At 38.5% G+C, this 24,917-nt stretch overlaps 1 protein-coding gene across 12 annotated transcripts in view; it reads right to left on the reverse strand.

Annotated features, from left to right (window-relative positions):
* Positions 1–24,917, reverse strand: part of ptprt (protein tyrosine phosphatase receptor type T) — a 412,332-nt gene that overhangs the window by 69,178 nt on the left and 318,237 nt on the right. For all 12 annotated transcript variants that reach the window (XM_035943149.2, XM_035943147.2, XM_035943148.2 and 9 more), the window contains 4 exons: positions 20,095–20,175; positions 17,812–17,847; positions 2,980–3,072; positions 757–866 (listed from right to left, as the gene is read on the reverse strand). In XM_035943149.2, coding sequence (XP_035799042.1) covers positions 757–866; positions 2,980–3,072; positions 17,812–17,847; positions 20,095–20,175 — 320 coding nt within the window. The remainder of the gene's footprint in view (positions 1–756; positions 867–2,979; positions 3,073–17,811; positions 17,848–20,094; positions 20,176–24,917) is intronic.

The following is a 24,917-nucleotide window of genomic DNA, read 5'->3' on the forward strand; positions in this document are numbered from 1 at the left end:
ACTTTCACTCATCCTGTTTGTTTTTCTGATCATCAATATTGATGAGGTGAAGATTTAATAATTGATAAGTCGTCCTTTCTCATTAAAACCAAACCCAATCCCACAATCTCAAACCAATACACATGCGTTAGACAACTCAGCAGCAACAAAATACAGGGAAACAGAGCAAATATAACGCCATGTTTGCACAATAAAGGAATCTAATTACCAGGCTGTACCGCTGGAGATGCAAACGTTATTTTATTCTCAAGTAATTTACTGAATCTTAAACAGGAATCCAATCAAACTGAAACAAAAATTAGCAGCTTTCAAAGCAATTTTCATTCATGCAACTATCCGTGTTTCTAGTTTCTAGAGCCTGTTTACTTAAAAAAATGTTTTTTGTGCAAATATGACACATTTTCAGTCAGAATTGCTTTGAAATCTTCTAAATGTCTGGCTACTGAAGGTCATAGAGGTCGCTGAAGCATATTCAGTTATATTGTTAACAAAAAGGAGAAAAAACATCTTAGACATCATGCCAGTGGAGCTTAGGGTTTGAATTCTAAAAGAAAGTCTTTCCATCTCAGACATACTACTTTACCAACACTTATATTTATTCTAGGGCCAAGGAAACATTTTATTATACCTATTACCTCTAGCCGGACACCTTTGACCTTCTTGCTAATAGCTGCTTGTAGAGTTGTCCATGTTGAGATTGATTTATGTTTTCTGTTTACTGCCATTCTCATTAGAAGTGTGTGTTTGTGTACTGACCTCATATTCCTCCTTAAAACCATAGCCCTGACCACATTTCATCTGGGTGATGTGTTGGAGGAGGTCGGCGACTCGGATGGCCGGTTGAAACTGGCCTGCCTGGAACTGACCTGCAGGAGCAGAAACAGAGGCATCGATACAGAAACAGGAAGACAGATATAAGAACGACAGTCTTCCAAATCAGTCTAAATGTCATGTATATCTAGTTAAACTTAAGAACTAACTTGTAAACCACCGGAATAAAGTGAGACACTAACTGTGTGAAGAACTTTTCCAAAGCATCTGACAACACCAGGAATTTATTAAGATAATCAAATAAGGATTTAAGTGACTTGTTTGGTACACTTCTTAGTTAAATGATGAGGTTAGTTTTCGGATTCTGTGCAGTCAAGCAACTAACTTGTATCTGGAAAATCGCAAACTTACTACCTGATTTACCCACCACCTAGCAAGCTGTCCCATTCTAACATATTGTTTCATACTGAGACTAATTAACAAATAGCCAAAACAAGCCCAACTTCCCAACAAAGTCACTAAATGTCTCTGTTTATTAATTAACTTGAAGTTTTGGCGCCATTATTGGCCGGTTCCTACGTTATTGCTTGCACAGATTTTTCTCAACTTTCCATCGCGTCACTTTGCCTGTGATGACACCAAGACTATCAAAGACTAGGGCCAGTGTTATGTTTTCCACGACTGTTCGTATGCGAGGGTCTGCCGTCCCTTCATGGACATCTGCTTGCAGCCTGAAATTTATGTTGCTATTTTGACTGTGCGATATGTTTTTAGTGGCCTTGGCCTGCAGTAGTGTCAATGCTCAGAAAATTGTATGTTGTGGATACGACTTACTGCACATGTATAGAATACTGTCATCTAAGGAGACTAACACAGATGAGAAAACATTCAAAAGTTACAACTAATTGGAATTTTAGCACTGGACCATTGGCAAATCATTAGCATTGGCTTTTTTTTTTTTTTCAAAATCCGTTGTTTACATCCATTATGACACTCTCGTCACAATACGAAAGCTCAGCTTTCATCAGAACATTATTTGAAACTCAATAGCTCAGACTGGATGTCATGAAGCATCGAAGATGTCTCTGTCATGGTGCCTCTTCAGTATCCACAATGCTCTCTGTTTCCCAAACAAAACTCTTAGTTCAAAATCCTAATGGCTAAACTTTTCAGGCTATCCATGAAGATATCTAATGGATAACCTCATGGTTTACTGATGTATCTAGGAACAACTAGAGTCTCCATCTGATAGTCCAACCACACACTACACCTAATCTGCATCATACATTCTGACCTGCATGTAGAGAATACATGATTTTTACGTCCTTTGGAACTTATGGAGCAGGTGCAGTTATTTCTTCTTTTTTTTAGCACATGCACTGTGTTGATTTGATTAATTTTTAAGTACACTGAGATGTGCATTATATCAGAAAATGGCATTGAATTAGAACTTGGTATTGGCAGACACTAAACAAAAAAATGACTCAGATTGGATCTTGGGCAAAAAACAAAAAAACCCAAAACAAAACAAAACAAACAAACAAACAAAAAAAACAGACTGTAACATCCTTAATAATAACAATGTTTACACTACTGTTGAAAAGTTTTGAAAGAACATTTTTCAATGAAGATAACACAAAATTAATCAGAAATACAGTGTAGACATTGTTAATGGGGTAAATGACTATTCTAGTTGGAAACGGCTGATTCCTAATAGAATATCTACGTAGAGATACAGAGGAACATTCCCAGCAACCATCACTCCTGTGTTCTAATGTTACATTGTGTTAGCTAATGGTGTTGAAAGGCTAATTGATGATTAGAAAACCCTTGTGAAATTATGTTAGCACATGAATAAAAGCGTGAGTTTTCATAGAAAGCATGAAATTGCCTGGGTGTCCCCAGACTTTTGAACGGTAGTGTACATGTCGGCAGCTTTGTGTATGCCCATCTACAAGGGAGTGCATTCGAAGCGTAACCACCTGACTAGCAGACGGTGTGGCTGCTTCAACTAACTGATTAGCTCTCTAGGTAATAATCTTATTAGCTAACTAACTGTCTGGGTCATCTACAGGCAAACTAATAAACCAAATAAACTGGCTATCTATCCACCCTACTCGCTTACTAAGTAACTAACTGACTGGCTCCAAAACCACATAACCGGCTGACTGACACCTACTAGCAAAGTGGCTAATTTGCTGCACGTACCGCTCTGGTAGGAGAGCTCGACTGACTCGCAGCCTCCGTAGGGAAAACTCTGCAGGGTCAGGGAGGGCTGGGCGAGCGATGGCTGGCTGCTGTCTGTAAATGAAGAGAGACAGATGTTACCATGATGACAGACGTCCTCTTTTAAAACACCTCCCTCTGCTTGCATTCTCAATACATATTCACACTGCACATGTACACGCTTTAAGTGGGGAGACAAGATTGGTTATTGATGACAAGTAATGAGGTAACGGAGGTACTTATCAGCCCTGATTGGTGACAGTTTGGACAGTTAATTGGAATGTTTCTCCTCCAATTAAGGAGCGAACAGATTGATTGGATGAGTGCACGGTTTCTAAGAAGACCAAAAGGGGGCAGAGCAATTTCCATTTCCAAGTTTTGAACAGTTGTGGGGAAAAAAAAAAGCCTATAAAAGCATTGGAGGCACTGCTGCAGAGATGATGTTATTCTGCATAAAAGAAAGGAGAAGGTCCATATGGGGTCACCTTTTTGAAGTTTTATTTGCTTTCATCACCCCTCTATATGTCACATTTGGTGCCTCGGCCAAGCGAGGAACACTTAAACTTGGTGCAACTTTAAAATGTGCTGACAGAAAGAGATGGATAGGAGAAAGTACAAATGGGGGAAAAATATCAAAAAGTGAAAGGAAGAGGGATAAAAGAGAAATCTAGCAGGAAATGAAGGAGAAAATAAGGAAGTTAATTCGTTTTCAAGTCAGAAGAAGTCATTTAGTTTCCTATTAGACTATTTGAGTTATTGAGTTTTAAATGTTTAAACCTTTTCATTGCGGTTTCAATAAATAAAAAAAAAAGTAATTTTATTCATTGCTCTGACAACCAGCCAAGCCAACAGACTCACACACTACACTGAGCTGTAATACAAAACTGCACAACTCTATGTTTTCTTAATAGAGCTATTTGCATGTTAATGATGACTGTAGATTCATTAGTGGCCTAAAGTGGCTTCTCCATATGCCAATCCAAACAGCGGCTTCCCTTAATGAATGAAGAATGAGCAGGCCACATGGGTCACTGTGCAGCTCCGACTTGGATGAGTGTGAGTGGTCAAGACAAAGGAAAAGAAAAAGGGATGAAACAACAGGCAAGTGTAGCTAATGAGCTTTCAGTGACTGTTTCAAAATAGCTGACAGATCATGTCGTGTGAGAGATGGATGCAAATGACGGAATGAGAAGCTGAGCTCACAGAGAATTATGGAGACTAGAAAAGGAAGATAAAATGGGAGAGGAAAGAGGATAAGGTTGAGGAAAGCAGTCAGAAAGCAAAAAGAGGAATCAAAATGAACAAGCAAATTACATGAGGGGAGGGAATGCAAAGTAAAGAGAAAATGCATTGAGCTGTAGGAGGAAGATGACAAACAAAGAAATGGAGGGGATAGAGACGGCACGGGAGTTGAGGGAGGAAATAAACACAACGGGGAGGAAGGAAGGAGGTTCAGGAGAGAGATGGGACAGTAGACAGACGAGGAGGGGAGAGGTGAAGGAAAGACAGCGGTAGAGAGTGGAGGAGAGAAGCAGGGATGAGGAAAGGTCAAGACAAACAAACTGTCTGCTCAGTCAAACAGAACCGGGTTGTGCTTCAATGTCCTCCTTCACACCGTCTCTGCAGAATAGTTCAGCCGGGAGTTCATGCCAGCACTTTGTCTTGCAAAGTGCAGGATTTTTCAGATGTTCATGCCACATTTTGCAGTTTTGTTAAATATTTGAAAAAGTCTACCCTTTTTACCCCAATCTTTTCTAGTCTTACCTAAACAAAGACATAAAAACAGCTAAACTTCAGTTGGCAGGAGCAAATATTCTTGGGAAAATAGTAAGACTTGCAACAGTACACAGCCAGTATAATGTTTCTTACAATATTTTTTTGTTTACGAGTTAGTGCAACATAAACGCCTTTTTTTTTTTTTGGCCAACCCGGTTGCATCACTTCCTCTCTTAATGGATATTGCATGTCATTGTCACTAACTTATTAAACTAACTAATTTGCAGGTATGGTCTCAAAAATGACCAAAATGTGTCATTGTTCGTCTGATTTCTTTCTGCTTTTCTTTATTCATCATTTTTAACCTCACCCTGACTGGTTGACGCAGACAGCCGCCATCTCTTAGCCTGGTTCTGCTGGTGGTTTCCTTCAGTTAAAAAGGCCACCTTTCAACCCCAGTATTTCCTAATCTTGCCCAAAGATAGTCATGTAAACAGCAAAACCGAAGTTGCTGGAAGAGAATACTATTGCAAAAATCATAACCATTTACATCAGTATGCAGCTGGCATAGTGTTTCCTACACTTTTTTTTTTTTTTTTGCTTATATGAGTTACTGCCACATAACCACCACTTTTTTGTTGTTGTTGTTTGTTTGCAGACCTGGTTGCGTCATTTCCACTCTAAATGGATACTGAATGTTATTGCCACTAACTTTGTATCTTCATTTTCCTATTCTTTCTGTTTTGTCCTTTCTTTTTTCTTCTTTTTTTCTAGAGCTACACATTTCTAATTTGCAGGCACTGCCCTAAAAAACTATCAAGTGTTTGTTGTTATCGTATGGATTGTTTTTCTGCTTTTCTTTGCTTCATAATTTTTAACCTCACCCTGACTGGTTGAGGCAGACAGCTGCCATCTCTTAGCCTGGTTCTGCCAGTAGTTTCTTTCAGTTAAAGGGGAGCTGTTAAATATTTTAAAAAGGCCACCTTTATACCCCAGTCTTAACCAATCTTACCTAAAGATAGCCATGTAAACACTAAAATGTTTGCTGCTAGAAGAGAATATTACGGCAAAAACAGTACCCATTTACAACAGTATGCAGCTGCATGGCATAGATGTTTTCTACATTTTCTTTCAGCTTATATGTATTTCCTATTGTTTGTGTTTTATGCATTGTTTGTCTGAGGTTTCTTCCACTTAAAGGGGAGTTTCTGTTTTGTTTTTTTCTCGCCACTTTAAGTTTTTTTTTTTAGTTTTCTTTCTATAATATAATACTGGAAGCCCACTATGTAAAGTTCCCTGACATGACTTATGTTGGTGCTGTATAAATAAAAGTCAATTGAAATGCACTGAATTGTTTCCTAATCTCCCAAAGCATTTTCAAAGTCACTGACATTTTCAAATATATTCCATGAGTTCCAGGAGGCACCTTTTGTGCCTTTGCTTGCCCTTCTTTCTCCACCTTTTTCTTTTCTATTGCTATTTCCTCCTCTCATCTCTCTTTTAATTGCTTTTGTAGCCATCGTCGCCCACTCACTACCGCTACACATTTGCACATACATAAAGAGAAAACATTATTCCCTTGGAACAAAAATGAGTGAATTTATGTACACTTCGCCTCTTACTCACTCTGAGGGCGCAGCCATCAAGAGGAATTTGAGTATTTTGCCCAAACAATACACAAAATCGTGCCAAAATACAGCAAACAGAGTCGTGCATCTTGACAACAGACAGACCACAGGGGTTGCACATACAATCATCACACATACATCCGACATGCACACGCAAACACTTTATTTATCCATGAAAAATTCCCAAGACTCTAAGCAGCTGCCACCAAGGTCACAGGTGTGTTTTTTGGTATGCGTTTGAATGCAAATGCTGGAGTTCATATATACACTAATGTGAGTGCGTCAGTGTTTTTCCCCTTGCTCTAAGACTTGTGCGTGCATGTGTATGCATACCTTGCAGTATGCGGGGTTTTGTGTATAGATGTGTGTGTGTGTGTGTGCTCACCAAGGTCAAATATGCATTAAGCCAGGCATGAAATGGAGTCATAGCGGTAGCTCCACAACACTGACTATGATGAAGACATCTCAATGCTAATGGGGAGATTTATTGACCCCACAGGCACAACAGTGTGTGTCTGTGTGTGTGTGTGTGTGTGTGTGTGTGTGTGTGCGCGTGACATAAGGAGTGTGTTGAGTGTGCACAACCGGTGTGTGTTGACAGTGGAAGAGAGAGGCATCGATTTAGAGAGAGAGAGGGAAGTGTGTGTTGGGAGTTTTTTGTGAGTGTGCATGAAGGCCGTTTACGCTGTCAGTGAGTGTGTATGTTAATGCAGTCCTTCATGCTTGGCAGTGTGCTGTATAAAGTTCCCTCCTCCCACCCTGTGACTTTATTAAGACTCAGTTATGGATGACTTCGACTCAGAGTATCACTGTGTTAACTCTTAGCTCCGTCCTTCGACCTGTATTTCTATATTTTTCACACAAAAAAAGGCTAAATCTTACATGTCTGTGCAGGATCCATTGGAGTAGCTTGCAGGATTAGAAGGTATAAATCTGCATTAGCTGTTTTGTGACAGTATCTGCGTCCGAAGTTGTAAAAAGGCAGAAAGAATTTGTCAAATTTTTGAGGATAACATTGCAGATATAGGGGCAGTTTAGCCAGTTGTCAAATAACCAGAATTATATTTTACAATTTGATTTTAGGCATTTCTGAGTGTTTTTTTTTAACCATAGTGTAACCCCCACTCAATCTACTGGCATCCCTTGCTATTTAATTACTGTTTATCCAGTCATACAAAAAAGCAATCATGTCATCAGTATGCAGTCGGCATAGTGTTCCCGACAATATGTTTTTTTGCATATACGAATTAGTGTGACATAAATGCCATCATTTGCAGACTATGTTTCCTCTCCTTCTCTCTCAGAGCATTTACACGCCACCATTGCAGATCATCATCAGTAATTTTGTGTCTTCTCTCTCCTGTAGTTTGTGTTTTGTCCTTTCCTTCCACCCTGAGACTTTATTAACATTCAGATATGGGTGACTTTGACTCAGAGTATCACTGTGTTAACTCTTAACTCTGTTCTTTGACCTGTATTTCTATATTTTTCAGAAAAAAAGAGGATAACATGGCAGATATAGGCTAAATGTACCTACTTTGCAAATATAACATTTAACCAGCACTCTATTTCACATAAAGCTTGATTTTATATTATTTTTTTTGGCATTTCTGAGTGTTTTTAACCATATTTTATACAATCTACTGTTATCCTTTGCTATCTAATTACTGTTTATCCAGTCATACAAAAGAAGAAGTGACTTAATTATAGGAGTCTATCAGTCCTTACAGAGGAAGACATCATCTGAATCTGCTTTAATTCATTACACTGTGCATCAGCAGCACACATGCAGTAATTAGATCCTGAACAGTCAAACAATAATTGAAACTGAAATTGAAATTATGCTAAACGAGACGCATTATTAAAATATAATCATTATCTACATATTCAGATATTAGTAGTTGGATAGTGGGGGCAATCAAACGCCTTGTATTTGGTTCAGTCAATTATCAAGACAATAGACTGTTCTGCGTTTCTGCTTGGAGAGTAGATATGACACAATAACCCAACTGGCTTTATACTTATTAAAAAAATCCTTTGATGTCACTTATGCTAGCCACAAGTGTACGACATCCACAAGCCATAAATTCAATCTAACGTGAAGCTTTTTTTTTCCTTTTCTGCAATGTCTTGAAATTCAATAAATAAATAAATAAAAATGTTGTGCAAACCTTTTAACATTAAAGGTTAAGAGCTGGATACTCTTTCATGCTGCTTGGCGACAGAAATCTTAGCAGCCAGCATTAAAAAGAAAAAAAAAATTGAAAAAAAATTGAAAAAGCTGTGGCTGGTAAGTTCATCTGTCTCTTTTGGTCTCTCAATGAAGCACAAGGTCAAGTTCAACTTCATTTCATTGCTGCAGAGCCGGGCCGGTGAAATTCTATTCGGTATGGATGAAAAAAATTGCTCAGATGTTCGAAACACTTTACAGCCTGTAGTGGAACAGTGAGTCACTGGCATAAAAGATGGAAAATACAAGTGCAGCCGAACTGCTGTTCAGGGGGAGAAGGAGGAGGGAGAGAAAAGAAAGCAGCAAAATGAAGATAATACAAACAGCATTTGGTGGAGGAAAGAGTGGAAAATGGAAAAAGGAATAAAAAATGAAGAGTCCAACCATAGCTTCAGGTGGGCAAATGAAATAGTATAATTAAAAGCCTCAGAGGGGACGAGAGGGCACTCGTGTTTGTCCAAAGTGAAATTAATTCTTACAGCTTGCTCTTGCTTAATATTGTGCACACAGTTCACAGTACAGAAGACAAAAATAAAGATTTCCAAATGGTATTAGACTTTCTAGAAGAAATAACAGACGTAGAATGTCTCATCTTGCAAGATTACAAAACATTATAATAGTATATTGAAAAGCTATGAGTGTTACCCCTAAAGGGTTTTGACTTTCTTGATATTTTTTCACTCAGTATGTCTGTTCATGCAGCCAGAAGACATGTTTTTGCACTGTTTTCTTTAATGTAAGTCATTGTTTTATATGCAGACTATATAGGAAAACAGACTCACCACCTATGTTTTTCTTTATCTTTTCTTTATTTAATTTAGGAAAGACTGAGACAGATAGAGCTTAAATTGAAAGGACGAGTGGGGAACTGATAGAGTAATAGTAAATATAGAGAGCATAACAGATGACTAAAAAAGAATGAAGATGGAAAAAAGGCAGAAACTCAAAGGGAAAATATTCTCCAATGTATTTTCTCAATATTGTGTACTTAATTACTTAGCAGCGACTGAATTTGTTTGCAATTTCAGCTTGAATTGAAGCCAAAAAAAGAGATGGCAGATGGAATATGAGACAATACAAGAGTGAGAGGAGCGGAGTAAAGGAGTGATAAGTGGAGGAAGAGGCAGACAGCCAGCAGAATATATATCTGGAGTGAGGGTCACAGAGATCAACTGGTCTAGACAGTTTCCCAGCAGTTTACCTCATTTCACCTCCATTCTCGTGACATAGAGGAGAGAAATCACCGACTCATGCTGAGGTCCATGTGTGCATTGTTGTCAGCGTCCACAAGTGTGTCTACGTGCATGAAAAGGCTCATCCCTCTGCAACCTACAGGCGCCATAGTCGAGCAGACACATCCAAGTGCGTGTAGGTAGGTGTTTGTTTGTGCACGAGTTACCTCCACAGCGATCCGCGGAGCCACCAAGCAGCCGCACAGCAGACAGACAAATCTGCTTCACAGGAGAGTTTCTTATTGAACAAAAATTGAGTCTTATCTCGCAAGTCAGGAGCAGAGACAGAGAAGGGAGACTGGTGGGCAGAGAGACTCGCAGACAGATACAAACCTCCCTTATTCCTCTCTTTTTTCTAAGAAAGGAGGATTAACTTCACATCTTTGCAGGGTGTGGAGGCACTGTTTGCCTCCAGCTGCTCTGTGTATTAGTGCAGGCGACTCCCGCCTCATGCATGAAGATAATTAACAGAGACGTGAGGGATTAAAATAATAATACGCATTTTACACAAATGGATGTCTGTTTTTTCTTTGTTTTGTTTTTTCTTTTGCTGCCGTCACTGCACAAATAATAAAAGTGATTCAAAATTTTATTTCTTTTAATCATCCGGTTCTTGCATTTGTCGTTATGAACAACTGGTGACTTGTAGTTGTTTTTCATGGAGATGAATTCTCTGGCTTGCAGAGACAGATGCTTTCAAATGACTCATTAATTACTCCTGATAGAATATACATTAGTAGTTTAGTCTATACTACGCAGTAAATTGAGATTTTGGGCACTTGTGACTCATTTTGCAATGTCCCCAACAGAGATATCTGTGCCATATAGTAATCTGCATATCTATAAAATGAAGCGCATAAAGTATTGTACATATAGTAGACCCTACAGACTCCTCTTTTCACAATTTCAGTTTTTTTCTCCATTAAAACATCAGCAAAACATTGATAAAAATGTTGATGTTAATATAGTACACTTCAGAGCTGATGTTTGATTGCGACACCGCCCTCTAGTTGCTAGTATTCTAGCGGAAGCAATTGAGGAGGTCGGGGTGGATTGATGGGTTGACAAAACATTGGATATAAACATACACTACATGCTAAAAGTTTGTAAGCAGTACGGGCCAAACATTTGGAAGTAACTTCAAGTTTCTGTTCACAATGTCTTCATTAAAAAGTAAAAACAAAATAAAAGTCAGTATAAATTCTATGGATTTTGGGATGTATTTACTGCAAGATCAGACTTCACTTTCATTGATATGCACTATTTTCCTCAGTTTACCTTTAGGTATACATTGATGTTACCAGACAATTTCCGAATAAATGATAACAAAAGAAAAGAATGGCTTAGTTTGAGAGTTGAGAAGATTTACAAGAGTCACAACTTCAGTGCAAAAGTAAAAAAGCAAATCACAGTTTGCATTATTCACTTTAGCTCTTTGGCTTTTGAGAGTTTGCATACAAAAACCCCAATAAATCGCAACTGTGTTCATATTTCTATAACTACCACAGCAATGGCTAGAAAGAAACAGCTGAGTAAAGAAACAAGAGTACAGATACAAATACCTGAAAATTATAGTAAAGACGTATTCTGATGAGTGACACTTTACATAATAATCATATTTATTTTGTTGGAAAGTATACCAATGAAACTCTGATCATTTTTTTGTATAAACTTGATCTTGCTTCTAAACTTTTGGCCTGTACTGTAGGACATCACTATTTGCTTAATTTTACATTAAAAATTACTTTTAATGATGGGAATTCCACTACCTTAACCTCATGTTTATTATTATTATCGCAACCCTGTCTCCACAAAGTTGCATGTCTATACAACTAAACTGAATTCTAAAATACATTTTGAAGGGAACACAATTTTGTTACTTATGACTTGTGATGTGATAGGAAAGATTATCAGTTTAAAAGAGTGACAAAGTTTGTGTTTGCAAGCAGATGTTTTTGGATGGTGGCATAAACCAGCAACTGGACTTTCTGCCAAAAGACCACAGTTTGCATCCTATAATGGATGAGAAGCCGTCTGTGCCAGAATTAAGTTTCTTTTACTGGTATTTACTTCGGCTTTCAATTCCTTTCTGGTTTGGTTTAGGAAAATATCACGCTTTGTTAGACAGTTTCACATATTAGAAGCTTAGTTAAGACTAGGTGCTGACATTACGTGGTTAGGATTTGGAAAAATGTCATAGTTTGGTTAAAAATACAACCTTTTCGCTACCCATCTGAAGCTGTTCATCCATTTTCAGGGTTACCAGGGTGACGAGTCCCGCCCCATCTAGCATATGTTTGGCTGGTTGAAAGGGGGGCGACAGTAAGGCAGTGAAAGAACAAAGATACAGTGGTTATTGGAGAATGCAGTTAAGTTGAGACTGGGTGGATTTCTGTAACCATGACAATGAACGAACAATGTTCATTTCCTTGTTTGAAACTAAAAGTTGAGCTTTCTTTTAATGATGATCACTCTCGAACCTCAACTATCAATTTTTCCCTCCACAAAGGATCATAACAGAGACAAGTTCTCGTCTTTGTTGTGTTTTTATCTTGAACCATTTTAATTGGGCATTTGTACCGTGTGATGTCCAGTGCTTTTGATTACCGCTTAATACAGCTTTGATATATGAGGTCAGCCAAGAAGTTGAGGCAGCTCGTCAAAGGCTGACAGACCTGGAGGAGGGAACACCGAGGCTGACTCATCAAAGGAGTTGATGATTAAGAGACCAATAAGACTTGAATATACGCTGTGTAAGCAGGCAGTCAAAGATGTGGCAGGAAAAAAGAGCACAGACTCAATCTTCCCCGGGAACATAAAGGTTAAAAATTACTATCTCTCAACCCTGCACTCATCCACCTTCAATTACCCAGCAGTGCCACATTATGGCCAAACAAAATGACTACCATTAGCCATAATCACCTTACATGCAGCCTAATGCTATGCTGAACTAGACTGGGAAAAATAATTGCCCTCCAGTAATGCTGTGGAAAAACTACTTCCAATACAAGCAGGGCTGTGGATAAAAATGATGTCCTCTCTGCACAGGTGGTAACTCTGGACCATCTTCCCTCTTCCGCTGTGCAGCATCATAAAGTGTTTCAATTGCAGCACATCTTCAAAATATCCACCAAAAGATGCATTAAAAAAAAGCAAAATGTCACATCACAGAGGTCTGCTGGCTGGGACTTAATCTTTTACTTCAGGATTCTTGCTTTTTTATTATGATTGTCTGCTAAACTTCCTTTTATCGCTTTTCCTGCACAGCAGTACTTCTGTCAGTTATACATCTTCAACTATTTCAACCACAGGAACCTTTCTAGAAACCTTAAACTGGTAGAACCTAGATCTAAGACTAGATAGAGACTCCTTGCCCTGGAAAATGCTCTTCAACTGTCCATGAAATAGCAAGTTAGCGTGCTGCGCAGACAAATCCTACAACATGTGAGAAGAATATTCAATACTGAAGCAACATATAAGGAGAGTGGATGTTCAAGATGGTCAAAGTATGATTTAGGGGAAAGAAAAATCAGCTGTACAACACTCATGCAAACATTAGACAGCTTCTAATAACTTCAAAAGAAAAAGAGGATTCTTCAAAGTTGACTTTACTTTTTAATCCTTTGTTGGTTTAATTTCCTTGATCTTTATGGCAAACAGGAATGCAAAAACGCCAAATTCCAGTTACTGATACAGCCCTGTCTTTTCTTGTGTTCTTAAACCTCTGTGTGTTTGTGTGTCTCATAGTGTTTGTGCAACTATGTGTACCTAATTAACCATGAAAAAGCTCCTGATCCGTGGAAAAACATAACTTCTGCGCTAACTGCGGTGAGGGACTGTCCTTGGCAGGGCACAAAAGGCTGACGCTTGCTTTGTGAACTAACAGAGAACAGTGTTGTGTAACCTTTTAACATACATCAGTGTCTGGGAAATTGATTTTTAGAGGGAAAACGTGTTTGCACATGAAATGCACGCTATGCTGCGGTGGCTTTCTACTGATCCGCGGGATTTACGCCGCATCAGTGTTAACACTGTGCTGGGTGTATGTGCATATGGATATTTGTGAGTGTGTACTTTCTTCGTGTATTTCTCACTTTTCTGGTGTGTCCTTGTCTTCTGATACGTATATTTGTATACCTGGGCAAGTTACATGATGCATATAACTGTTGCTTTCTGTATGGATGAAAGTGTGTGTATATGAAACATAATTTCCATATGTTTCACCTGAGCTTCGGATAAAGCGGTGCAGCTGCTTCAAATAGAAAATGCACAAACACGCGCACATGCACACACAAACAAACAGAGCTAAAACCAGCTCTGCCTTGCATGCTGGATTTAGCCGAGCTCCTTCTCCCTCTCTTTGATCCTTCAATCTGTATGTCTCTTTCACTGTCATCTTAATCTTTCTCCTCTCTCCCTCCCGGTTGCTGAAAAACGATCCTCACCGGCACCGTTCAGGCTCCTGGTACCATTATCCATTTTCAAAAGGCCTGAAAAGGTATTGGAACGTGTTTAAACACTGGATTCTTACTTTTAAGGGAATGCAATGACTTCCATCCATTTATTAAGTGATGAAACTCAGCTTCCTTTGGAGGCCACCTGGATAAAAAATGAGCAACCTAATGAACTCAGCAGGAATCATCATGTTAAAGTGATAATGCGCAGGAATCAACGAGGGTTTTCTAGTCATGAACACAAAACATTTAGGACTAGGTGAAACAGATTTTCTTGAGATATAAGAGGTCATTTAAGTGTTCCTATTGCCTTTAATTGAAGGAGCAGTGAAAATAGACAAGAAATACTGCATGTGCATCCCAATTACATGACTACCAGCTCGCCCTCTGTGGTACTTTCAAGTCAATTCTGATGCTGATTTTTGTTGTTTTTCCACATAAACCCTGATCATTCTAAAATTTCTCCTTCCTACCTGCATAAATGCTTTCATCAGCCCATGGGACTCCCATTTGTTTTCCTGTCTTGAGGCAAAACAGAAGCTGCTCTGTTTGTTCTTTAAATCTACTGGCATTTTCATAGAAGAAATGTGGTCTCGCTTTAATTGGTGAGCTAGTTAGGGTATTATGGTGTCATGCTGAAAACACTCAAACCAGTGCAGTTAATAAAATGTACTCACACGCAGCTTTAAAAGTCAGTAAAAGAAGAAGAGCTGTCTGACTACCTCACTTCTAGTATCCTCGTCATTTCATACGCAGATGTGTTTTTTTTTTTTTTGCAGGATAAATCTCGTTAAACCTATCAGCGGTTGACTTGATTAGACTAAAGCAACCACAGAAGTGCAAGAAAGTTAAGGATTGCTTCATTTTTCTTCTTTAGCTTCTTCATTTCCTCCACATTCTATTCCTCTGCCTCCATTTCTTTGTACTTAAGATAATGATGATGATGATGATGATGATGATGGAAAAATGCTTGATGGTCAATTTGTAGATCCTCCATCCACTAATTTACTGCTTCAATCAATGGCATAATTGCACTGCTCAGCAAAACCAACCACCATTGCGGCAAAATGATGGATGGATGGATGGATGGATGATGGATGGATGGATGGATGGATGGAACCAGAACTAAACTAGAAAATGAAGAAATTGATGTAGAAACTGAAAGAGGAACAAGAAAATGATCTAATGGGTGATGGAGGGATTAATAGGTGGGTGGATTGACAAGCGATGAGAGGAATAAAGGAATGTGCACAATAGATGAAAGACTGGATAAAAGGAGGAAAAAGTCAGGGCAAGTTGAATGAGTTAAGAGCTGGAGATAAAGGTGAAAGGACTGTGAGGCAAAAAGGATGAAAAGAAAATAGGCTGAAATGAAGCAGGAGGGGATGATAAAAGAACCAAAAAAGCAACGTACGAAAAATGGAGAAATGGGAAAAAGAAGTGGGTGGATTGAAAGATTGTGGGATGACGTGAGAAAGTGTAGGAAACAGGATTGATGGTTAATGGCAATAATAGGTGAAAAATATGCAGTTTCTTACATTCACTATGAATTGGATGGTGCATTAGTTCCATTGGCTCCTTTCTACTCTTTTCTAATGTATTTCCTGCAAGTAGCAGCTTTGTCTTCGCAGTAATGATCAAAGTTTCTTCTTACGTCTCTTGGTTTTCTGTCTAATTGTAGTAAGAACAGATGGCTGCATAAAAATGCTAACGTCATTCTGCGAAGATGTATGACGGGGAATTGGTGCCACTGCACAAATCGCTCAGGCAGCTTTTTGCATTCTGCCTCATCACACCTTGATGTGCATCAGCAGAACACAAACCTGCGCAGCCCAGTCGTGTACATCGCTGAACTCATGCAAATTAGCTGAAATGTGTGAGGTTGAAGCGCTGCTGGAAGCTGAGAGTTTTTGCTCAATCTCTCTTTATCTTCGGGGCCACTTTGTCCACTTTGCTTTGGTCTGTCTGTGTGTTGTTTTAAGAGCAGATAAGAGGCTGAGCTCAGTGGGTATAATAGTGATTCAACTGGTTAATAACAGTGTTTTTAGGGGAAGATACACTCTGCTTTCTTCTACCTGGAGAGGAGAGGAGAGGAGAGGAGAGGAGAGGAGAGGAGAGGAGAGGAGAGGAGAGGAGAGGAGAGGAAAGGAAAGGAAAAGAAAGAGGAACAAAGGGAGGAAAGGAGAAGAGATGAATAAAAAGGAAATTAAAGAAAGAAAAGGAAAGGAGAACAAAAAAGTAAAGGAAAGGAAACGGAAGGAAAGGGAAGGACATAAGGAAAAGAAGGAAAGAAAGGGAAATGAAAGAAGAGGAAAGAAAAGGGGAACAAAGGAAGGAGAGGAGAAGAGATTAAGAAAAAAGGAAACTAAACAAAGGAAAGGAAAGGAAATGACATGAAAGGAAGGGAAGGAAATGAGATAAATGGAAAGGAAAGGAAACGAAGGAAAGAAAAGGAAAGGAAATGAGAGGAAAGTAAAGGAAATGAGAGAGAAGAAAGGGAAAGGAAAGTAAAGGAAAGAGAAGGAAATGAGAGGGAAGGAATAGACAGGATAGGGAATGGAAGGAAATGAGAAGAAAGATAGAAAAGAAAGGAGAGGAGGAGAGAAGAAGGGAAAAGGCAAGGCAAGGAAAGGAAAGGAAAGGAAAGGAAAGGAAATTAGAAGAATGGGAAATAGAGGTGAGAAAAGGAATGGGAAGGAAATTCAAGAAGGGAAAGGAAATGAATAGAAAGGAAAGCTGACGATGAGAAAAGACGATAATCCTGAGGGCAGGGTTTGTTCAGGAGGAAGAAGAAGAAGTGAAGGAGATGGAAGAGGAGATGGAACAAGTGAACGGAAAACAAGTATAACAGTTACAGCGTAATTCTGTCTCTATGGGACTGGTAGCATTAATAATTGATGCAACAAAAAAAAATAGTAGCACAAGTGAAAAGAAAAGGAGAACAAACAAATAAAAAAAATGTGTGAGGAAGTAATTTTTTCAGGGAAACAGGGAAAGACAAGGCAGAAGACATGAAAAAGTAGTAAAAAAAAAAAGAAAATTGTAAGACTGGTGATGACAATCTCCCGTCTGGCTGATGACTATTATCATATAAAATGGATACTGTCTGGTAAAAGAAGAGCAGCACGAAAAGGTCGCTAAGGTATGTATTCTCATACATGTGTTTGAAAGTGTGTGTCGAGTGGTTTAGAATGGACACACACACACACACACACACACACACACACACACTTTGGCAGTGTCCGAAGCCAACCTTCTTGGCAAAGAGCTGGTCAATCTGGCCAACAGGAGGAGAGTGAGTGAAAATGAAGAGAGAGAAAAAGACAGAAAGAAGGTAGTGGAAAATGGCTTTGACATTTCATTCTGCTGGTGTGTAAACTGTGTGTGTTTGTCATGTTCACATACGTCATCACACACACACATCCAGGTAAAAGGATGTATTTGACTGCTATTAACCCTGATTATTAGAGTTTGTTAAGTGAGATCTGAGAGGAAAGCAAACAAACAAACAAAAGCACGAGGAAATGAAAGCGGCAGAAGCCGTTATTTCTCACCTATAGAAGCTGTGGCAGGAACTGGCTCTTTGGAAACTGCACAAGAAGCAAATGAAAGCTCAGTGAATTAACATGAATACAAGTCAAAACTTCATTTCATCTGTATCTATGGAGCTGTAAGACATGAAAAAATGTCCGTAATAGTAAATATGTCCTGCTTCCGACAAACACAAGCAGGAATTACAAAGAAATCAAACACGTGGGGAGGTTTTAATTCTACTTTCCTGTTGAACTGAGAGCTGAGGACCATTAAAATATTCTTCATGTAATAACCCACAAAATTACCGAGAGCAACCGCTGTTAACAGTAACTACAGTATGAGTAAATGGAGCCACAGCCGACTTTTTAACCTTGTGAGTTTCTTTTTTTCCCAGTCAAACTTGGCAGCTTTTTTTTTTTTCATTCTAGGTTTATTTTTCACACAGTAAAGTCTTGCACCTGTATGGAAAAAAAGCACAACTCATGGCTAGAAGTAGAGAGAAGTAAAAAAATATTTATTTGACTACTTTGGTTCAAATTAGGCAAATAATTAAACAGAAATAACCTGAAATCAACGTACATTTTTGTAAGTGTCCACACAGGTGTTACCAACACTGGAGAAAATGATGACTCTGCATTGTTTAAATATTTTACTACTTATGTTTTTTGTTTCTATACTTGCCTCCTATCTGTTCGATGCAAACACAGCCTGCAGTTCAGTCAAAAAATCCCTGAATTTTTTATCATGTGACTGCTGGTCGCAGTTAAGTCACTAATGGCTTCACAGTTGTACAAAAGAGAGCAGATTTTTTTTTTTTTTTTTACAGAATCTGGTTAGAGCAAATGATTTCTTTTTTGGCAATTTTTAAAATGACACATGGTATGGAATAAATAGAATAAAGCAATTTAGATGAAATAATGATTGGAAGCTTAGATTTTGAGCAATTTTACCAATGGCAGCAAACATTACAGATGATTATTTAATTATTTTAAGGTCCGATTCATTCAGTTTTCATGATTTGTGGCTCTGATAAATGGTGTAAATTTTGTGATTTCTTTTTAAATAACGTATCTTTCACACCCACCATGATGTTTGGCGGTTCAGAGGGTTAAACTACCATCCTACTGAGCTGACAGCTAAAGACACATTACCATTTCCTCCATGGAATAACCTCCAATGTTACTGCGAACAATTACCGCAGACTGAGTACCAGCACAGAAGAGAGTCACAGGTGGCTTTCTTTAAGTGCTACTATGTTTAAAATGAAAAAAAAAAAATAAAAATCTGATCAATTTAAAGTGGCAATCAAGAACAAAATTACATTTTTTCCATTTTCCCACTTGCTATAACAGCTGGAGGCCATTTTTTTCAGAACCTTAAAGTGCCTTTAGGCCGTGCAACAAGAACAATCATGTACATTTATCGTCACTCTGTGTGAAAAGGAGGGACAGGAATCTCAACTGCTGAGCAATGTCAGCTGAATGCTTGTCAGATTGTAAGATTAATGTGTAAATACTAAAAAATATATGAGGCCAGAGGCAAGTCACAAGCTTGTGTCTAATATATAATGTTTTGTGCCTCGCTTTGGTCCTTTTTCATCCAATGTATAACATTTTGTGTCTTGGTTTGGACATTTTGCATCTAATTTATAACGCTTTATGTCTCGTTTTGGTAATTTTGCATCACATTCATAACATTTTGTGGCTCGGTTTGGACATTTTGTGTCAAATTTATGACATTTTGTGTCTCGTTTTGGACACTTTGCACCTAATTTATAACATTTTGTGTCTGTTTGGTCAGTTTGTGTCTAATTTTTAACATTTTGTGTCTCGTTTTGGACATTTTGTGTTCAATTTATAACATTTTGTGTCTCGTTTTGGACAATTTGTGTCTAATTTATAATGTTTTGTGTCTCATTTTGGACGTTTTGTGTCTAATTTATAACATTTTGTGTCTTGTTTTGGACATTTTGTGCCTAATTTATAACATTTTGTGTCAGTTTTGGTCAGTTTGTGTACATTCATGTACATTTATCATCACTGCGTATTAATTGGGGGGATTAAAATCTCAACTGGTGCACAATACCAGCTGAATGCTTGTCAGATTATATGATTAATGTGTCAATAGCAAATATCAAATGAGACTAGAGGCAAGTCACAAGCTCAGGTCATCCACAATTTTTGTACCGATGACCACAACATCTCTTTTATGACTGTCAATTCCTCTCACATAAAAAAAAAGAAAGTGGCCTTGAAGCAACTTCAAAGATGATGTGTGTGCATGTGTGTGTTTAAAGTATATACCTGAGTAGTAGGAATTCAGCAGGGATTTGCTCTGCAGCGTCTTGCTTCCTTGCACAGAGAAGGAGCAGGGGGAGGGCGAGGCTGTGGGGGAGACAGGAGGGAGGCGAGGTGAAGAGAAGGTGAATGAGAGGATGAGAAAACAACACCAAAAAAAAGCGAGAGGAGAAGATGTGGAGGGGAGAGGAAGAGTTAGAGTGGATAGGAAGAGGTGAAGGGAGAGAGAAAACCAAAGGAAAGATGAGGAAAGATAAGAAAAGAGGACATGGAAAGGGAAAACAAGAGTGGGGAGCAAGAGGTGAAGGGTAATTTGGGGAAATATGGGCAAAAAAAAGCAATAAAATAAGGAGGAGGACAGGAGATGTGGGAAACGAAATGTAAAGGACAAACAAGAGGTAGAAATCAAAGGAGAAAACATTAAAAAGAAGGTTAGTTTTGTGACCTCATCTGCAAAAAAACAATTCATCATCACAGCACACAATTAACAATGAAAACACACACAACGGAAGATCGATACTCCATATTCAACAGCACGAGCAGCGATCCAATAACACTAATGGCACCGCCAATGCTACCGATATTGGATTTTGAGAACATAAAAGCGGTTCTGTCCCAATGAGCATGCACTGTAATCTGACATGCTCTCAATGGTGGTCAATACGTACAAAAGATTTTATGACTCACATGAAGAATGAAGGTGAAAACTGAATTGAATAGAACCAATAGTGGCAAACAGAGTGAACTCAAAGCATTTTCCTGTGGTCGTATAACACTCAGCTAGCCTGGTAGTTAGCATTTAAAGGAGGAATATTTTGCCAGGAATATCTCCTAATGCTCTGTTAGTGGACTATTTCATGTGTTTTACGAATGGAAATAGAGCACAGTGGCTCACACTGATCCGCAAAACACCATTTCCAGCTATGTTCTGTTTGTACACAGGATAATCGAAAAGGATATGTGGGGGAAGAAGAAAAAACAAACAAACAAAAAACAGCACATGCTAACAATCTAAGTATGTTGACTTGTCAAATGTGTACAATCTAGTCCACCAGTTTTATTTAATTTCTAGAGCTGCGTCTGCTAAACTCTAAAACATCTTTGTGTCTTGCTTTGGTCATTTTGTGTCTAATTTATAACATTTTGTGTCTCATTTTAGTCATTTTGCGCCTGATTTATAGCATTTCACGTCTCATTTTGGACATTTTGTGTTTAATTTACAACGTTCTGTCTAGTTTTGGTCATTTTGTGTCTCACATAACATTTTGTGTCTCGTTTTGGACATTTCACATTTCTAATATATAGCGTTTTGTCTGGTTTTGGACATTTTGCGTCTAATATATAACATTTTTTGTCTTATTTTGGTCATTTTGCATCTAATATATAACGTTTTGTGTCTCGTTTTGGTCATTTTGTGTCTAATTTATAACATTCTGTGTCTCATTTTGAATATTTTGTGTCTAATATGTAACATTTTGTGTCTCGTTTTAAACATTTTGTGTCTAATTTGTAACATTTTGTGTCTCATTTTAGTCGTGTCTAATTTATAACATTTTGTGTCTCATTTTAGTCATTCTGTGTCTAATTTATAACATTTTGTGTCTCATTTCTGTCATTCTGTGTCTAATTTATAACATTTTGTGTCTCATTTAAGTCATTCTATGTCTAATTTATACCATTTTGTGTCTCTATTTGGACATTTTGTGCCTAATTTATAAGATTCTGTGTCTAGTTTTGGTCATTTTGTGTCTAACATAACATTTTGTCTCTCATTTTGGACATTTCGCATCTAATATGTAACGTTTTGTGTCTCGTTTTCGACATTTTGCATCTCTGTAATTTTTACACTTTGCAAAGTTGTCACACAGGCTGGATTGGACCCTCTGGCAGGTCTCTTTGGCCCATGGGCGGTATGTTTGACACCCCTGATCTAAACCATTTCCTCTTGAGATGTTATTTAATCGCTAATTCACATCATTCATCCATATGTAAGTAATTTACCTGCCACTCTGTCACTCAGCTGGTCTGGCACTTAGTGAGCACTTATTATAAATGCATCAAGACAGATTGACAGCGTCGGCCATATGTTTAAAAGGATTAGACGGTGACCTTTTGCAGTCATGGAGATAAATGATTTGAGACAAAAAAGACAGCGGTGGGCATTCTGTGTGTCTGAGCTGTAATAAAAAAGCATTTTGGTGCACATTTTGGTTCAGCATTAGCTTAACTAACTTCCACTCAAAGCCAACAAAGTGGACGATCAGATTGCCATGACCAGTTTAAATTAGTCACTAAGGTCAAAAAGCTGAGCGGATACACCATCGCTTAGAGATGTGATTCACCATGAAGTGCTTGCTTTCCTAAACAGTGACTAATGGCTACTACGTCCTTGCAGATATCTCTCACATACACACAGTGGCTGCTAGAGGTCTATAAATAAATGATATGTAGGATAGACACAGGCGCACACACACAATAAGATAAAACCTAGAGGGACTGCTGGGAGACTGACTGTGACATATTATATGCTAGCTAAACCTGTTCAATAATCCACACTAGATATCAGAGGCAGCCTACACACATTTATCTACAGGACCTGCAGCTAGATAGTGCGTCAGCGTACGCTCACCTCAAGCTGATTGTCATTTATGTAGAAGCCTTCAGCAGCCACTTACTAATCATACATGTTAGCATATATAGTAGTTTTAGATGCTTGTGTTCATCATGTACTTCAGTGTAAAAGAAAGGCTTCCACCACCTCATTTCATACTGACTGAGCAGATATCACGATGTACCTCCGGTCTTCTGCCTATTTCCTTTGCAAATACATTTATGTTTGCATGGCTTATCCCAGGTATATGTTGGGTATTTAGTGTCTCTGGACTCAGTTGGGGTTCCATAAACTCTGCCGCCATGTTGCTCTGTTTCATATTAGTACAAAAATTGGACAACACAATCGCTATCTGAAATACCAAGCACAACTATGACCAATAAATCATCAATACGTCTAAATTTTTCTCTTTAACTCACCACTTTTAACCCCATTTCCCGTGGCAGAACATTGCCTTTATTCCTGTTTCCTCCCAAAAAACAATGTGAAAGCGTTCCCTTCGAATGAGCTTTAAAAAATAAATGCCAGCAGGCTGACACAGACCTCATCTAGCGTTTGTAACTTTGCTCGTCTTAAAAAAAAATGAATATGATGATAGTTTTCTGATGTGAAAATTATCCATGTCCACCCCTCCTTCACCTAATTCTTATTCATATTCTGTTTGCTGTACTGTTTTCTGGTACAATGGCCCAATTTCCCTACTGCGGATGATTTAAGTTTTATCTTCTCCTCTCTGCATTGTCCTCTCTTCCCTCCGCCTCCCCTCTCATCTCTCTCCCCACTCCTAATACCCCCAAACACAACATATTTTCTCCTCTTCTGTGATAAAATCCCTCTCGTCTCATGCGTACCAGCGCTATATGCTAATGCACCGCGGAAAAAGAAGCTCAGCTTTAATACGGCGAGGGGTGCACCTGCATACCAAAAGAAATCTGCTTTGACAGCAATGTCCTGTGAAGATAGCTGGTGACTGGGTGAGAATGCAATAACACAAAAAGGTTATTTGCCCTGCGAGGGTCCGTTCGCACAAATATTATTGGGTCCCCTACCTTGTGTCAGCGTTTTTCTCCATCTCATTAGGACTGAGGCCGGATCGGTGACTGAGAGTTTGTGTGTGCATGTGTGTTTGCTTTGTCTCCGTTTCTTTTTTGAATGTTCATGTGATAACACACTACCAGCTTTGAAATGCACACAGGAAGAGACTAATTTCTGCAGCTAACTGCCACAAATCATAGAGGCAGATGGGCGCACTTTGCATCACATCCCTTCCTCTTGGTTAAATTGCTATGGAAGTAGCGAGTTGTAGCACATTTTAAATAGAACTTGGCCTTTCCAACTATGCACCATCAATGCTCCAACAATGCTGGTTGCTTGTCTGTGCAGCGCTTTGTTGGTGATGAAGAATAATCTTAAATTTGCATGAGATTTAATCATAGTTACATCCTGCATACAAAATGTGTTCATCTCCACACCCACCATTCTTGTTTGCATTCATGAGCTCAACACTGCATAGATCTGTTCATATCTATTTTGAGCAATCATTCCATGTACATTTAAAAAAAAAATTGAGCACAATGGCAGCTTTTGAAATATGCTAATTGTGTATATGTGCAAACCAAAGTAGTAAAGCTACACAGACAGATAAACTTCTGCAAAGTAAGATATTCACTAATTTCTTCAGCTGTTTTAACCCTACAGCTTCTTGGTCAAAAAAGTCTCCATTGTTTCATAATGTAGGCCTACTGTATATCAAAATAAACTGCAGAATTTGCCCTTTCTAGTTGCGCTAATTGTTTATCTGTGTTAAATGCACAAAATAAGGGATTTACATTTAATTGCAAAGATGCAAAAGTGGTCAGAGTCAAGGCAGTTCTAGACTTTGGGGACCTCCAAGACAAAGGGGGCCCTTTTTTGGGATGGAGTGGTGCAAACATTTGCCTGGTTTACCATTTCTGCAAGTAGGCTACTGTGCATGAACACTCCGATAAATAAAATAATGACAATTACAGTTTAGAATAGAAGTTTCCATACACTTGTACTGACCATGTGTGTCATGGCATGACTCTTGAGTTTTCAATGAATCCCTTACGTGAATTTTCTTTGATGGAACTATTGAAAGACATGCATCTTAGTCATTAAAACAATCACATTTTTATAGGTGTATTATAGGTCAATAGGTCTGGAAATATGACAAAAATCTGTTGGGTCAAAAATATAC

The sequence above is a fragment of the Amphiprion ocellaris genome, chromosome 5 (genome assembly GCF_022539595.1).
Source record: "Amphiprion ocellaris isolate individual 3 ecotype Okinawa chromosome 5, ASM2253959v1, whole genome shotgun sequence".
NCBI lineage: Eukaryota > Metazoa > Chordata > Actinopteri > Pomacentridae > Amphiprion > Amphiprion ocellaris.